The 15,457-nt window shown below is 41.8% G+C and overlaps 1 protein-coding gene across 2 annotated transcripts in view; it reads left to right on the top strand.

Moving 5' to 3' along the window:
• LOC115347365 (protein spinster homolog 2-like) overlaps window positions 1–15,457 on the top strand; it is a 141,486-nt gene that overhangs the window by 27,321 nt on the left and 98,708 nt on the right. For both annotated transcript variants that reach the window (XR_003925465.1, XM_030028671.2), the window contains exon 2: window positions 10,360–10,425. Coding sequence is in view for 1 of the 2 variants with exons in the window: in XM_030028671.2 (XP_029884531.1) it covers window positions 10,360–10,425 (66 nt within the window). In the remaining variant the exon portion in view is untranslated. The remainder of the gene's footprint in view (window positions 1–10,359; window positions 10,426–15,457) is intronic.

Raw genomic sequence — 15,457 nt, 5'->3', positions numbered from 1 at the left:
TGGTGGTCCTGCACAGCAGAAACCTGCCTGGAATGTGCCTGATGTTCCCTGCCGGGCTGCTTTACTACCTGCCTGCTGTTCTTCTCCAGGCCACTCTGTACAGGGTACCTCTGCATCTGGAATCTCCCCTGCATTGTATAAAACGTTCTTTGTAGTAAAAAAGAATAGAAAGCTCCTTACAATTACATACAAGTATGCCAGCGTGCCCTGGACAGCTTGTGATGTTCCAAAATAGCTTCAAGGCATTGCTAAGCAGAAGCAAAATGCAAATGAGAAAAGAGATGCAGTCACTTGGAAGTATGTCCAATCTGAGTGCATATTTCTACAGATTTGATAGAAATCTTCTTAACTGGAGAAATTAGCTGTCATCTGCTGTAAATCATCAGTCACTAATTACCTCAGTTGTTCACTCATATCTCAGTCTTCTGTTTCACAAAAGTGTGTGTGGCTATAAAAGGGGAGGGAGTGGGTAAAAAATCCTCTCTCACTAGAGTCTGTGACGCTGGAGAATATAGAGGCTTTCTTCTGTTAGCCTTCACAACCTTGAAATCTGCGGTTTTTGTTTCTCTCTAAGGAATTTTTTTAGTTTAACATTTTGAATCGAATTTTATTACAGTGAAATGTGATCTATTGACAGCCCCAAAGACATAGCTGCTTGTGCATAGAAGGTACACCTGATAGCACAGGCTTTTTGGTGGGCTGCTTCTTCCTAACCTGCCTGAAAATCTTGAGTCCGAGAGGGGCTGTGTCAGAAGATAACAGTGCCACTTTTCACGGTCTGCGTGAATGAGGCAGGCAACAAAGTGACCAGCTAGAGGTTATGCTTGCACAGAACTAGGTGGAGAACTGTTATCCTCACGTCATGCACGCCATTAGTTCTCAGTTTAGTACTGTTAAAATATTTGCATGTACTTTGCCTGGTTCCAAGCAAGTCATGTCCGCCTATTTACTAGATAAGGTGGTATTGAGCATTCAGTAGGATATGGTAGTATGCTTCAAATGTATTTGGTTAAAATATAATCAAGAAGATGAAAAAGTAAAAAGGCATCAAATTGATTCTGAGAACAAGAGCCTAATAATCATTATGTATTGTCTGTAAAAGAACTTGTAAATGACTCTTTCCTTTGTTGATTTTGTCTAGCCAGAAAACCATGAGAATAGAGCTGTGAAGTCCATACCCACATCCGCACAAAGCCAGCAAAAATCTCCAAAATGTCTCCAAAAAAGATTTTGTAGATGCTTATTTTAATTTCCTTGCAATTTGTGGCTCATGCCAGTTTCCTGACTCATTGTCACTCTGGTATGGTGATACGCCAAGTTTTCCAATAAGGAAAACAAGGGAGTGGTGAGTCACTGGCTGAATTCATATGCACTTGATTTGCTCTATCATTATCTATACTGGTTTTATTTATTTTAATTAGCTTATATAGGAGGTCTTTGAGATATGTTTCATTGCATGAATTAGCTAGACTTGTTAGTCTTCTGTAAAGATTAGAAAGCTAGAAGACAACTAGAGCTTTTGGTAGCAGGCCCACTTTTTTCTGCCATAGCATGCATAAGGCAAGTATGAATGGGGGGAGTCTCTGAATTTTCTAAGATTTGAATAAGTGAAATAATAACGTTCTTATTTTTTGAGGCTCTGCTCTTTGATCTGAAAATCTGTTAAGGCTGCTGGTCAGTTCTAAAATGTTGGAAGAGTAGCCTTTTCCCTCAGTAAAGATTGTGTTAGAGCAGAGGTATTGCAGTGCAAAGCGTGCCTTGCTTGGTTGGTGTGAGTTAAAAAACTAGAAAGAGGGTCTGAATTGAGTCCTGAGGTAGAGATGCTGGGTATGGGAGAAAGGTCTGGCCAGCTTCATCTGAAAGCTGTTAATGATTCCTGCCATTTCAGCTGACTAATATAAACCTTAGCTACTACTTACATTTCTGCTGGTTGTTTAAAGTTGTAACAGCTTTTGATTTTTACCATTCCACAAAAAGGAATCTTTCCAAGTCTCAATGCATAAGTTTGTTTTTAAGTTCAAGTCTAGGTTCCAATTCATTTTAGCCTGTCCTTTTAGCCAAATCATGTCATATATCTCTAACTGAAGTCTTCCCTTGGCTTGTGGGAATTGCAAGGCTGATTAAGAAAGGCTAAGGCAGGAGTCTCAAAGTGAGATGAGGCAGGGGTGAAATTAAGGATCTCAGTGTAGGGAGCTGTATGGCAGGGGTGGAAAGGGGTGAGCTTAGTCTCAGATTTGACCCATGTCATTTTGCAATTTTACTGGTGAGAGCTGTTGTTGCATTGGATCATAAATGGAAAATCTTCTGTTTTGGAATTTATTTAAGCTCTTGGGCTCACCTTGGCCGAGTATCCCACGTTCCCCATTTGACAAGGGCTTCCTTCCCAGCCATAGTCCTGGGAACAGGCCTACACTGTAATTAGGGAGATGAAGGATTTGATTAGGGTGTGGTTTTGCCAGTGAGGCACCAAGCATTTGGCAGCCATAGTTGCATTCAAATTCCTATTTGTTTTGTTTTGATTTTTTTTTTTTTTTTTTAAATCTGAGCAGGACTAGCTGTCCTGTGCTGCCTTCCCTAGACGCCCTGACCCTGTGTTAATGATGCCTTGTGCTAATTGATTCTACACCTGATGAAAATTTTTTATCTCCTCCCACTCTTGCAGGCAATTTTGTGCTAAGACTTTGCGTACAATATTACAGTGGAGTTTGAGCTATGTTAGAGGAACCATCATTTATTACTATCTAGCCCCTGCCAGAGAAAGAGGAAGAAGTTGTTTTTTAATGTATTTTCTTCTTCAAGCCCTTGGTTAATTGAATTCTTTTTTTTTTTTCCCTAATGCTTTATTACTTGTTACATGCCATGCAGGTAAGCCAATAGCCTTTGGGAACGAATGAATAGCTCAGATACTTCCCCACTGATATTATAGTAATGATAAAAACGTTGAATGGAAAAAGTGGGTGTGACAGGTGGTGCAAGTCTCTGAGGATAACATTGGTTTTTGATTCAGAATAGGAATGTCACTACAAAGCAGACAGAAATTTTTATTTTTTTTCCCAAGCAGTAGTGTGCTTGGCAGAGTGTACAGCACCTATCATAATGAAAGCCCACTGAAAGTGCTACTTAGGTAAACAGCAAGTCCTCTTCTGTGTCAAAGCTATAGGTGTATGTCCTTATGAGCTTGGTCTCCATTTCAAACAGAGTCATCTGAGACGAGCCTTCATCCTGTCACCTTTCTGTATGTGCAGGTAGTGGGAGGCTATCGGTGTCTGTGAAGGCATTGAACTCTCACACTTACCTACTCTGGGGTTTTGTTGGCGGATTTTTAAGCAGCTGTTTCATGGCCTGTGAATGACTTCAGTGCTGGACACCAAGACCCTGGCTCATTCTGATCTTTGGCTTCAACTGTTGTGCTGGATTTCTTTCTTCACAGTGCTCTGCTTTATTACTCAGGGAAACCCCCTTCTAAACATGCCACTGTGGGTGTTGGCAGTTTCTTTCCAATGCTTTCTAGGTCACAAGTTTCTTGCATGCCAGTGTGAGCAGATCTTAGGAAACCCTTGTTTTGATTTGTCTAGTTGCTGGTTTGGTTTTGTTTGTTTCTTTTTAATGCTGCAACACTATTTCAAAACCAAAGACTATTTCACCAATGCATATTATCATGTCATGCAACAGTGGAAATTAGTTTTGCAGAGGGAAAGTCAGTGTGTGTGTATGTCCTAAGGAAGCTCCTGTCAATGTTTTCAAGCAAGACATCACCACTCATTTATTAATACTTAAAGAGCAGGCCTGCTTCTTTTTGCACATAAGACAGGAATGCTTTCATAGTAATCCAAAGAAGGTGGTACTGCGTTTTAGTTCTAGACTTGCTAGTTCTGGTAGCAGTGGGAATTTATCTTGAGGTACAAATATCAGCAGGGCTACCATGGTGGTTTTCTGCAGCTGAGTATTTAAATACGGTCCAAATTGTGAAGCGGGCGTTTAATAGCTAGTGGGTGGCTGAGCTGAAGCCAGCTCGTTTGAAGCTTAGGGATCTGTGTGTGAACTGCAGTCACACCTTGGGGTTGCAGTGAAGATACAATCACAGAGACCTCAGAATAAACTTCTCTCCACCTAATCTTTTCACATGTCTCTGAACAGACAGGTGTGTACACCACTCCTGTGCCTCCTTAATGCATTATTTGAAACAGGTTGAATATGGCTGCAGGCATGAGGAAGAGCCTGATGGTAGGAAGGTGGCTTGTGCCTTTAATGGTTAGGAGGCCAGGGCTTGGCTATCCCTCCTTAGTTACCTCCACCTGCGGGAGCTGGTCCTGGAAGAACCAGGGAGCATCGCCTGGGAAGGAAAATGCCTTCATAAGGAGGAGAGGTAGGTAGCAGCAGGTAATGGAGGAAAAAGAGTTGTCAGTACAGAGTCTGCTCTGGCTCTTTGGGAGCCAAGAGAGTGTGAGTCTGGGTTGTCCTCCACCTCCCTTGAGGATTCCCCAAAGAGGGGTGTAAGTCCAGGGCTGCAGTGGGGCAGGAGAGAGGGTGCTGGGGGCACACATGATTGCTGCCAGTGCCTGGCCTGCGTTTTGTGGAAAGTTGTGTGCTGGTTCCTTTCAAGCACCTTAATTTTTCCCTATTAAAAGATACCTTTAAAAATGCATGTGCTTTTAAAGTAAGTAGTTATGTTGGCCAATGGTATTGCAGCACACATGCAGTGTTTAAAGAATGTGCATTGGCATTACTGGCACAAGGTTTGGTGAGCTGAAAACCTGTCGCTTTGTTTCTGTAGCTTTGCACTCTGTGCGCAGGCTAAGTCTATATTTTGCACCTGCCTTGGAAGCAGTTTGAAATCCAATCATGACGTTTTGTTTTGGTGAGTGGAAAATGGGGCTCTCCCAGGGAAGCTCTAATGTCTTTTTGCTTTGAAATTGTGATTTCATTGTGGCTTAGCTTATGAACACCGTCTCTTACCATGGTGACTCTTTATTCACAATACAGGTAGCAGTAGTTAGGTGAAGAGCCCATGTTTCTTTTAACCATAAAGGATAACCAGGACACTGTGCACACTAGATCTGCTATGGAGTAATTCTGGAAATGATGATTAACACAAGAAACATCTGTACTAAGTTGACCTTCTGTTCAGAGCATCTTTTTGCCCCATATCAGATGACCTTCCAGTCCTGCAACTTTTGCTTCGTTGTAGCTCTGTTCAGGAACACAAAGCCTATCTAGGCAAGCAGTTTGCCTCATCTGTGATCTGTATCACCTACCTTCTAGTTTGAAGCCTGAACCCCACGCTTCCAGGAAAATTCACCTTTCCCAAAGCATTTCCCCTAAATCAGAGGTAACTTAGTGATTAAATGTGGACCTGCATTCCAAAAGCCTCAGTATCAGTCCTTTTATATTCACAGTTTGTGAAACGGCCATTAAAAATGGCAAGAGTACTCTGGATCCTAGAAACCCTCTGACACTGTCAGTGGATGAGGTCAGCCACGTTCCTCTTCCCCATTTACTTGACATTCCCTCCCTATCTAACACTCCACACCCAAAGACCTTTTATCATCCAAATTGCTCTTAAAAGTCCTCTTAGTGCCCAGTGCCCGCAACAATCCGATAACTGCCTTGGTGTCTTTGTCAGGTACTTAGACACTAGCATGGCAGTCCTAGTAAAGTAACCTAGATAGGGCTGAAGTAACTAGTCATTCCTCTGTCTGGTTTCCCAGTAAGTCCTGTCTTTGTGCCCATCTTGATCAGCACTCCTGGCTAGGTACTGCCCATGTTTCATCTCATTGAGTTCCAAGCTCTACATCAGCATTAACAGTGTCTGGTTCAGCTGGTAAGATACTTTGGAAGGTTGGCACTGTGTTTCCTGTATGTTTGTTCAGTCATGAGAATGCCGAATGTGCTTAAGAAGTACTAGGTGATGGCACTAACATGTGCCATGTAATCAATCAAAAAAGACATCCCAAACGGCCATCAGCCTGCTGAGAGGCTGTCTTGGGAAGAGGGGTGCCTGTTTGCTGCACATGGCTATTTTGAGATCCTACTGGGACATAGGTATGAACTTTAATCCAAGAAAGGCCTTGTCAGCCCTATGTGGCAGCTTCTCTTTCTTGGATTGCATCAGGTGTTGTGAGACGCCTGGGAGCACAACTCTACAAGCAACATGATCATTGTCTGGAGCCTGGCTCCAGCTATCTCTGCCTTCCCATCATCTAGAAGCAGAAGGGAAAGTCAAAAGCTCTATCATTTTCCTGTATTCTGCCCTGGTCTTTCATTGCTTAATTGTATCCCTAATTCTTATTAAAGTTTGAGGTGAGTCATTGCCATGGTGAGGTGGAAACAGAGCTGAGCAAATTTAAGAGAGGAGGAGTGTCTTCCCATGTAAGCGTGCTGAGCAGGAGAACTCCCACAGCAGAGAGAAACTCCTATCACTTCATAGATGTGTTGCATCATCTGCTTGCTGCTGCCTCTAATTTAATGCTCTAAATCCCATATCAAAACACCTGTAGTCCAAAAAGAATATAAAATAGACTTGGAGTGGGAAATTCATGCCAATTAGACATGCAGATCTCTCTTAATCATCTGAGACATTCTCCCAACCTCACACAGGACTTATAATTGTGGTCCTATATTGTCCTGTTGCATTGACTATCCACAGAACCCACTTCCCTCTCCACCACCAGAATAAAGTTGTAGGCTTAATCCAAGGTAGCTGCACTTTGGTGTCCTAAATGCATTTGATTTGTGGCTACAGTAGTTCAAGCTTGTAAAACACATGATGATCTCTTGTGAAAAAAAGCACTGTAGAACTGTAAAGCCATTGTCATTGGGCAGATAATTTCTTTGTAATGAACTGGAAGACCTCCTCTGCTTTACTGTATAGGTACCATTATAATCCCTTGTACTTGCTGTTCTGGTTTCTGATGCAAATGCAAAAAAATCTTCTTTCGGAGGCTATGTTTTCTATCGCATCCCAGGCTCCCGCTCCTTGTAACTTTGGATGGTTTAATGTGCCTCTGGCATTCTGGCACGGCTGGGAATGTGTTGCTGTAGGCAGGGCAGGCCCCTTCAGGGTGATGGAGGGAGATCTGGATGTGCGTGTGTATTCCATCATGGGATTCGGAGCACAGAATCCCAGAGTAGTTGAGACTGGAAAGGACCTGTGGACGTAATCTAGTCCAACGCCCATGCTCAAAGAATCTGCTTCCTCAGACAGTTTTAATAAGGCAGGGCTACAGCTCTTAATCTCCCTTTTCCCATCACTGAATCAGTCCCTTTGGTATCCTGTGGCAGGACAGTAGGTTGTGCTGTTTTGCTTTTTGTACAGGTGAGATTCTGTTATGGGCTTGCTCTTGACTGTTGTTGCACCTGCTAGTTTAGAAGGTATGACTCCTGCTTAGTGATCACTTCAGCACAGAGGTTTCTACCATGAGACCGACCAGCTTCAGAATACATTTTTTCATCAGCTGCCATTCTAATTAGAGAGTTTGCTGGGAGCAGTACAGTTGCAGTGTCCCTGGCTTAGTATTTGACTGCTTTTTTTTCTTTGCGGCCTTTAGGTAATATACTTAAAGCCCATTTCACAGAGTTTAAAGATTAAAATGAATATCTATCATCAGGTCAGCGGGAGTTGAAGCCCCATCCTGAAAGAAAGGTGGGTGCAGAACTTAGCCCTTTGTTACTGAAATAAAAGAAGCTGCAAATTGATGGGCTGAACAGGAGCATGGCATCCACCAGGAAGCCATTTGCCCATGGATCAGGAGGTGAATGGGCATCACTGTGACCACCCAGTGATGTACCTGCTCGGATTAAGTCTTGTATTGAATGTGTCTGTAAAAGTAAGAAAAGCTTGGATCCCTCTGACTTGGCTTCTCCAGCTGGAGTGTCTGGGGCTCAGCTGCGGGGAGGTAGTAAGATACTTCATTTGTGTGTAACACAACTGAGTGATGATAGGAGAGCATAAGAAAACATTGTATTCAGTATTTCCTCCCTTCTTCCATGTTCTACTTGAGAATGTTTGTGGGTTTATCTTCTATAAAATTGGGATTATAGTACCCACAAGTTGTTCTGACTTGCTGAGCTTCACCTGATGTGGGCAGTCTGAGACCAACCAATAATGGAGCACAAATTGAAGGTGTTCAGAGCTGATTAAGCTAAGTAAGGCTTTTAGGTTGGGTTGCAAGAGAACCGTTTTTTGTGAAAGGGTGGGACACCAAGGGGAATGTGTAAGTCATCTAAGCCACAGAGGGTTTTGCTAGGCAAATACAAAATTTATTTTTATTCCTCAGATACTGCCTGGATAATGATATCTCAGTTATTAATGAAGCAAATGTGGGAAGGATAGCCAAGAAATGCCAGGGCACTTTGAAAATGGAGGTAAATCTGCCATGCAAGAGGAAGCTAAGAGTTCCTGTTGGAATTGGAGTAGACAGCAATGCTCCAAAGGAAAAGAAAGTCTACGGGAACACTGTGTCCGGCTGGATGTAATCAGGCACCTAATACTTCAGAAAATTACAGAATCACAGAATAATCGAGGTTGGAAGTGACCTCTGGAGATCACCTAGTCCAAGCCCCCTGCTAAAAGCAGGGTCAACTAGCGTAGGTTGCTCAGGACTGTGTCCTATTGGATTTTGGGTAACTCCAGGGATGGGGAATCCACAACCTCTCTGGACATCCTGTTCCAGAGTTTAATACCCTCACAGTAAAAAGTTTTTTTCTTATATTTAAATGGAATTTCCTGGATTTCAGTTTGTGCCCTTTGCGTCTTTTCACTGGACACCAGTGTGAAGATCCTGGCTCTGTCTTCTTTACCCCTCTCCTATCAGGTATTGATACACATTGATAAGATTCACACCCTTTCCCACCCCAAGCCTTCTCTGCTCAGTGATAAACAGTCTGACAGAGAGAATACGAAGCGGGGATTGTTGTAGGAGGTTGAACTAGTGTTACTGGGCAGATATTGGTAGTCTAAAGCCAACCTGAATGCTGCCCTGAGTAAACGGTGATGTACAAGTAATAAAGAATAGGACAAATGAGCTTTCTTGCTTTTTCCTTCCTTCTCTGTATCTTTTTTTCCTTTAGTACCTTTAATTAATGTCTGTTTTCTTGGCATTGTCCCAGAGGTCTTCTGGGAATTGTTATCTCTGGGTCTTTTATCTCTTGTGTTTGTCATTTAGTGTGATCCTGGCAGTCCCAAAAGCTAAGATATTTATGGTGATTGAGTTCAGGTTGGTGCTTAGTTTATTCCCATGACCTGCAGTGATGAGCAGAATCAGTTTGGATAAAGCCTCAGGTCAAATTTTGAACTGGAGGTGAACTTTTATAGATGTTCAGTACAGTTGGAGAACGGTGTTATTTTTAAAAAAAGAAACTTGCATATACTCAGTTTTGGGGAAGACAGGAGCCTAAATAAGGAAGTCCCAGATATTAAGAGAGCAGCTGTCTCTGTTCAAGACCCAAGAGGTCAGGGTGCAGTTTGTTTAGACCATAGACAAACGTTCAGGCCTATGGATCTGTATCTGACACAACTGGACCATCTTCAGCTTGGCAAATGTGCATCCCCCAAGATGAGTTATAAAAGCTCTCCTGTGCATTTTCCTTTTTGGCTAGTTGGTTACAAAAGCATGCCTGTTCATAGGTACCTGACATTACATGTATTTATATGTTTGATACCTAAGTGCTAAATCTAGCTGAATATGTAAACACTACAAAACCCATTAATTTTGCTTATACCAATTAATATATTGGGGGTTCAGGGAAGAGAGAAAGTTGGTTTTGGTTCTGCTTGTAGTTGCTTTAAAGCTAAGCATTTGGTCAATTACCCACCTCTACTGAGCTATTTTTAAATTTATTTTCTACATTTGTTTTGGAAATGAGAACCCCCCAGAAGTAGTTAAATGTGAAAACTTCCATCATTGCTCCTATCAATGTGTCATATCTCCTCCCAAGAGAGATTTGTTAAAACTTGTCTTGGATTCAGTTTGTCTGTCTGTTGAACCATTTGAATCACCTAAGGCAGAGAATCAGTTTCCCTATATTTCTGTAAAATAACAGAAGTAAGGGATCTGGATTCTGCAGAAAACAAACAAAAAGAAACCCCTTATTTAAGTAGAAAGGAAAAACCAGTTTCTCATGCATGAGGATTTCATTCCCAAACTCTTCGCATGATATCTACCTACCTCTGCTCTTACTGTAGTAGCCCCAGATTATTGAGTGTGCATGTATAGAAAAGAAGCTGATGTGCAAACTTTAGAAGTTATGTGTCTAAACTACTGGAATTTGAAACTTTGCTGATGCTTCACAAAAGGTTTGAGTTGTATGCTTTTCAAAGGCTGAAGGCACTGAGTTTCTTCTCTCTTGTTTTCCCTGCAGGTGTGTTACTAGACATCCAGCAGCACTTTGGAGTCAAAGACAGTGGGGCTGGCTTATTACAGACAGGTAAGAGTATTTGTTTTCTCGCTGGTTTTTGTAACCTTACGCTTCTCAGAAGGGTGCCTTCAGGTTTCTTCATTTATGGCCCTTGGACACACTGGCTGTGAAGTACACTCTTACTGGGAAGATGAGTGAACATGAGGGATTTTTTTGCTGCTGGGTAGGAGATCAGGGTTCAGAATGACTTGAGTGCAGAATGTGCCAAAAGCAAACAAGCCTAATGATATTATTTATGACAACTAAATTCAAATAGGAGATGCCTACTTCCCCTAGATCAGAAAACCCATGATAAACCAACAGCAGGATCCTGTTGTTCTCACTTCTCTTAACTCTCTGTAGGTTGGTAATAAGTGTGATGTATGATGCCCTTCATGTGCTCTATAGAGAATCTGCTGAATGTACAGTAATTGGGAGTACAGTGTGGCATGAAAATGTAAAACTCATCAGGACAAGTACTTGAGGATGAAAACTGCAGGAAAGGCTAACAATCATTGCATTCACAGTAACTCATGGATTAACAATATCCCTATGATTTTGGTAGTGTTAGCTTCAGACATTTCTCTCCTTGTGTGTAACGAAGAAGGATTATTGCAATTGTGATGTCCTTTTAATGTAGCAGACATTTTAATATTGCAGACATCTGCAGACAGAGCTGTACAATCCCAGGACAAACCCAGCTTTTCTGGCCTCTAGTCCTGAGGTGGTTTAGAGGAGTGCCTTTGTCAATGGGCTAGATTTGATGACATTGAGTAGTGGTCTCATGTAGTTATGACAGCACGTTTGGTCTTTATGGAGAGTTGAAAGGACTAGCTGGAGAGCAAATACAGTATTTTAAGGAGAGAAACAGTCTGGTTTGGAAACTTCCTATAGAATTATTAGTTGGTGTCATAGATTTGTGGTGCTGTGGTTGTCTTGTCACTGTCATCTGTCTGAGGGAACCACACTGGAACAATTTATCTCTGAAAAAATTAGAATTCAATTAGGATTAGAGATAGTGTGCCAGAAAGACATTTTTTTCGATGCTTTTTTCCTTATGCTATCACAGTGGATCCCAAATGCCTGTCAGGAGCTTGTCCGTGAAACTGTAGGCAACAATAAAGTGTATAAAATAATTCATTCTTTATGATCACACTAGAGGTGAAAATGTTCTGGAGCTCCATTATTTGGCCTTTGATTTCAAACTGTGTGAACCACTGCAAGTATCTCCTCCTTTTTATTTTCTGCAACCTGTGACACAGCAGGGTCCTCATCTGTGGTTACAGCTTCTTGGTAATGTTGCAATACACACAATTAATAACAGTTTGTATTAGGGCTTTAAAAACTCTCTTCTTGTGGGACAGCAGAGTTCAGCTAAGCTGATGTGTACAGCGCATGTCCAGAACAGAAAGCCTGAGCTTTACAAGTGTTACCGATTATAAGCAGCATCAATCAGTTATGCCCACAGTGGCACTGGTTGTCCGTCAGGCTCTTTTCTACAGCAATTATTTGTATTTATTTATTGTACTCAGAGGAACAAGTCCTCAATGTATCATTAGACATGAAGTGCCTTCAAGAAAATACTCTAGTGGAAAATGACACTTGCCAAAGCATATATTTAATCTTCATTCCCCTCAGTGGATGAAATCCTTCTGCAGATGATTTACTGACAGCAACTAAGAGCTAAGCTCCAACAGGGCATTTCATTTGTTAATTGCAAGAAACGTTATTTATTTCTCTAGCAAACATACAGGGCATCTGAAAACAGCATCACTGAGGTATTGCAAGATTGCTGCTGACTGTGTCATGAGTTTTGTAACTCATAATTGTTGCTTTAAGAAAAGCAACATTTTTCTCTTGGTTTTTTGTTGATCTGAAAACTGACAGCTTGACTTTGCCCCTGCAATATAGATGATAATGTATTAATCACAGTGCCATCACAGGAAGAGAGTTCTCGCAAAATAAAACACCATTTCACGTAAGTAAGAGTAGGGACACATAGGTGAAAACTTATTAAATGTATTACTTCAGCTTAACAAGTTTCTGTGTTGGCAGTTGGCCCATGTACCCTTAACCCTGGTGAAATAAAACACGCTGGCCTAGAACACCATAAACACTACTTTTAATCTTTTGTCTGCTCTCGATAAGTCTGACGTCTCTAGATGTGCAAATTGGGGAAAATGGATGCAGAGCGTAAAAGCATTTGACCAAGGTTGCAGAGGAAGCCTATAGTAGAACTGGGGCCAGGACTGATGTCTCCCAGACCTCTGCCTTAACCTTGAACAGTTCCTTTGCAAGCAGACAGACAGAAATATCATTTTATTCCCAAGAGATGGTCCTGCTAACTAATTGAGTGATGTGAGACGAAAGACTGCTTATCCTGAATATGTCCTCTGAATAAAGAGTGGATTAGTCCTCAGGTTGTTAATCCTGCATCTAAATGAGTCCTAAATTAATTTACAATGTTAATGAGGGGGAGTGAAATGTAGTATTCACTGGCAGTTCATATCACTCATCAAACAGGCTTTAAAAAATAATAAAGAAAATCCTTTTAACTGAGAAACAAGGCTCCACACAGTTTTAGGAAGAGGTGGTACTGAAAACTCAAATAGCAAGGGGAAAAGAAATCCACCAAAGCCAAGGTACGACACTGCATTCATACCGTAACCCATTCTTTGCAGGCACAGCCAATCTCATAGTGCTCTCATTCCAAATGTTCAAAAGCCAATTCATACACTCTCAGCTTCTGGTGCTCTCTGGAAAGCAAAGGTGGCTGGTTTCTTAGGAATTGCAAAGACAGAATTTGAATTTTTGTCGTCTTTTATATTAATCCCAAGATACAAGCTGCTCTTTGCCTAGGAGATATAATGAAAACTGGTTAGAGGGGCACTGTAGCTCCCTGTACAGAAAAATCGGAGACACTCCAGCCTCATCCATAATGGAAAGGAGCAGAACGTGGTAGTCTCTGCAGCAAGGATCCTGTGACAGCAAAGGACACACTGACAGATGGATTGCAATTGCTGCTTGCCCAGTAGCATTGTAGACCAACAGGCATATAAAGATCTTGATTCCAGAGCTTCAGTTCTCTCTTGATGCTACTATAATTCTGTGCTGATCTTCCTTTTTAAAGCACTACATACGCAGTTATATAAATATTAGTTAAGTTCACTTAACTGTCCTACAGGTCTGCATCCAAGCTTTCTTGTGCTTTTCATTTCTTTCTGGTGGCTTTTCCGAGCTGGAGAAAGGATAATCCTGGCTGGTCTCAGAAGGTGGTAGAGCATCTCCTTGCCTGCTTGAGCTGTACAGCTGTAGTCAGTCAATACATTTATAAGCCAAACCATAGAAGAGGTCTTTCCCATGTTTGGAGTTAGGTAGGAGCAGCAATTTGGACTCACCAAAACTACAGGCCTGCAAAAACACAAAGACTGAGAAGATGGACAACTAGATTTGTAGAACTGCTTCAAAATAGTGTTATGTTTGCATATATACTTAGACCACAGGAGTAGTGCCCCAGTGCTGTACTCTGTTTTTCACTAGATTTCTTCCCCTTCTTTCTTCAATTTTTGTGCTTTATTGCTCTGTCTGCTTTCCTTGCCCTTGGACTTATTTTGCATTTGTGTCTGTTGCCAGTGTCTATTTAGCACACCAGAGCTCTAATAATAATAGTGCCTGGCTCTCAATACAGTTTGTCTTCTATAGATCTCACGATGTTTTATATAGGGAGGAATAATGAGGCTTGCCCTTTTCTACAGATGGGGAAACCAAGAAAGCCAGATGGGAGAAATGACCTGCCCAAAGTCACACAGCGGGTCTGAGGCAGAGCCAGAATGAGAACTGCAGTCCAGTTCCTGAACATGCAACATTCAGCTAGGTTAATGCTTAGACCCAGAGATATGGTCCTTGTTAATGGGCACCTTAATCTTCTAGCCTAAGCAGCTCAAGCTCAGGGGAAGGCACATAGAGCAGTGGGGACTTCTGCAAGTGGAAACTGTGAGGCATCAAATGGAGGGTATGGCAAGGATTCCTTTGAAATGCAGAGGGGAAAAGTGTCTGTCTTCAGAAAGAGCATAGGGATGTCATTAGAGGAAACTTTGGTAACCAAAAGTTTATACCATAAGGTCAGAAGAAAGGAAATGTAAGGAGTGAGAGATCTGGAAGGCCTCATGAAAGGTGAATAATCATAGATAACCGGGGCTCTGAAAGAACTTGCCTCTGCTTATGTGGAGAGACATAGGCATTCTCCCAAATGCCTTTCAGCCCCTGGTTTCCCAGGAAGCCTAGCAATGCCAGGTACTTTCTTAAGTCTTGCTGTGGGCTCATTTTTCCTGTAAGGGTCAATTCCACCTAAAACCTCTGTTCATTTGAAAAGTTAAACCTTTACCTACCTGAGTTCCCCTACCTCTTGAGCCAACCTAGTGTAACCTTGCACTAGATTGCAACCTTGCAAATATGTTAGCAGCTCTGGTGTGCTGTGATTGTACCAACCAAGCTATAAGCATGTGCAGTGAGTAAGGGTCTTGAAACAGTGGAGTGCAATGATGGGATAAATCAGACTTGCTAAATTGAAGGTTTTTCTTTCAACTATCTTTGACTCCCATCATCTTGTCATTAGCTTATGATGACAGCCTATGCTGCTCAAACATTTTTTATTTATTTTATTTTTTGTACCTCCTCTGGATGCTAACCTTGAATATGTGTATATTAAATGAGTTGAAGATGCCACATGTTTCTTTTCTACCATCTGCTTCTACCTGAATAGATACTGTCTTGCTCCTCATCTGTGCTCTGCATAACTGAATCAGATCTCCATCTTTCACTTCCTACTGCTTAACTGTTCTTCTTGCTAGAACAGAGGAGCGCATATTCTGGACACTTTCCTGTTTTCTATTTAAAATTCATGGGCTTTCCTTTTGAGTGAATGACTCCTTACACCAGACCACCTCCCAAGGCCCTGGTATCTCAGGTGTCCAAACCAGAAGTCGAGACCGAATGCTTTTGTCATTGCTTGCCTTGATTTATGACTGCAAATGATTTGGACCATCATGTCCTACCCAGAGCA

Source organism: Aquila chrysaetos, chromosome 10 (genome assembly GCF_900496995.4).
Source record: "Aquila chrysaetos chrysaetos chromosome 10, bAquChr1.4, whole genome shotgun sequence".
NCBI lineage: Eukaryota > Metazoa > Chordata > Aves > Accipitriformes > Accipitridae > Aquila > Aquila chrysaetos.
This window is presented reverse-complemented; position numbering and strand designations above follow the sequence as displayed.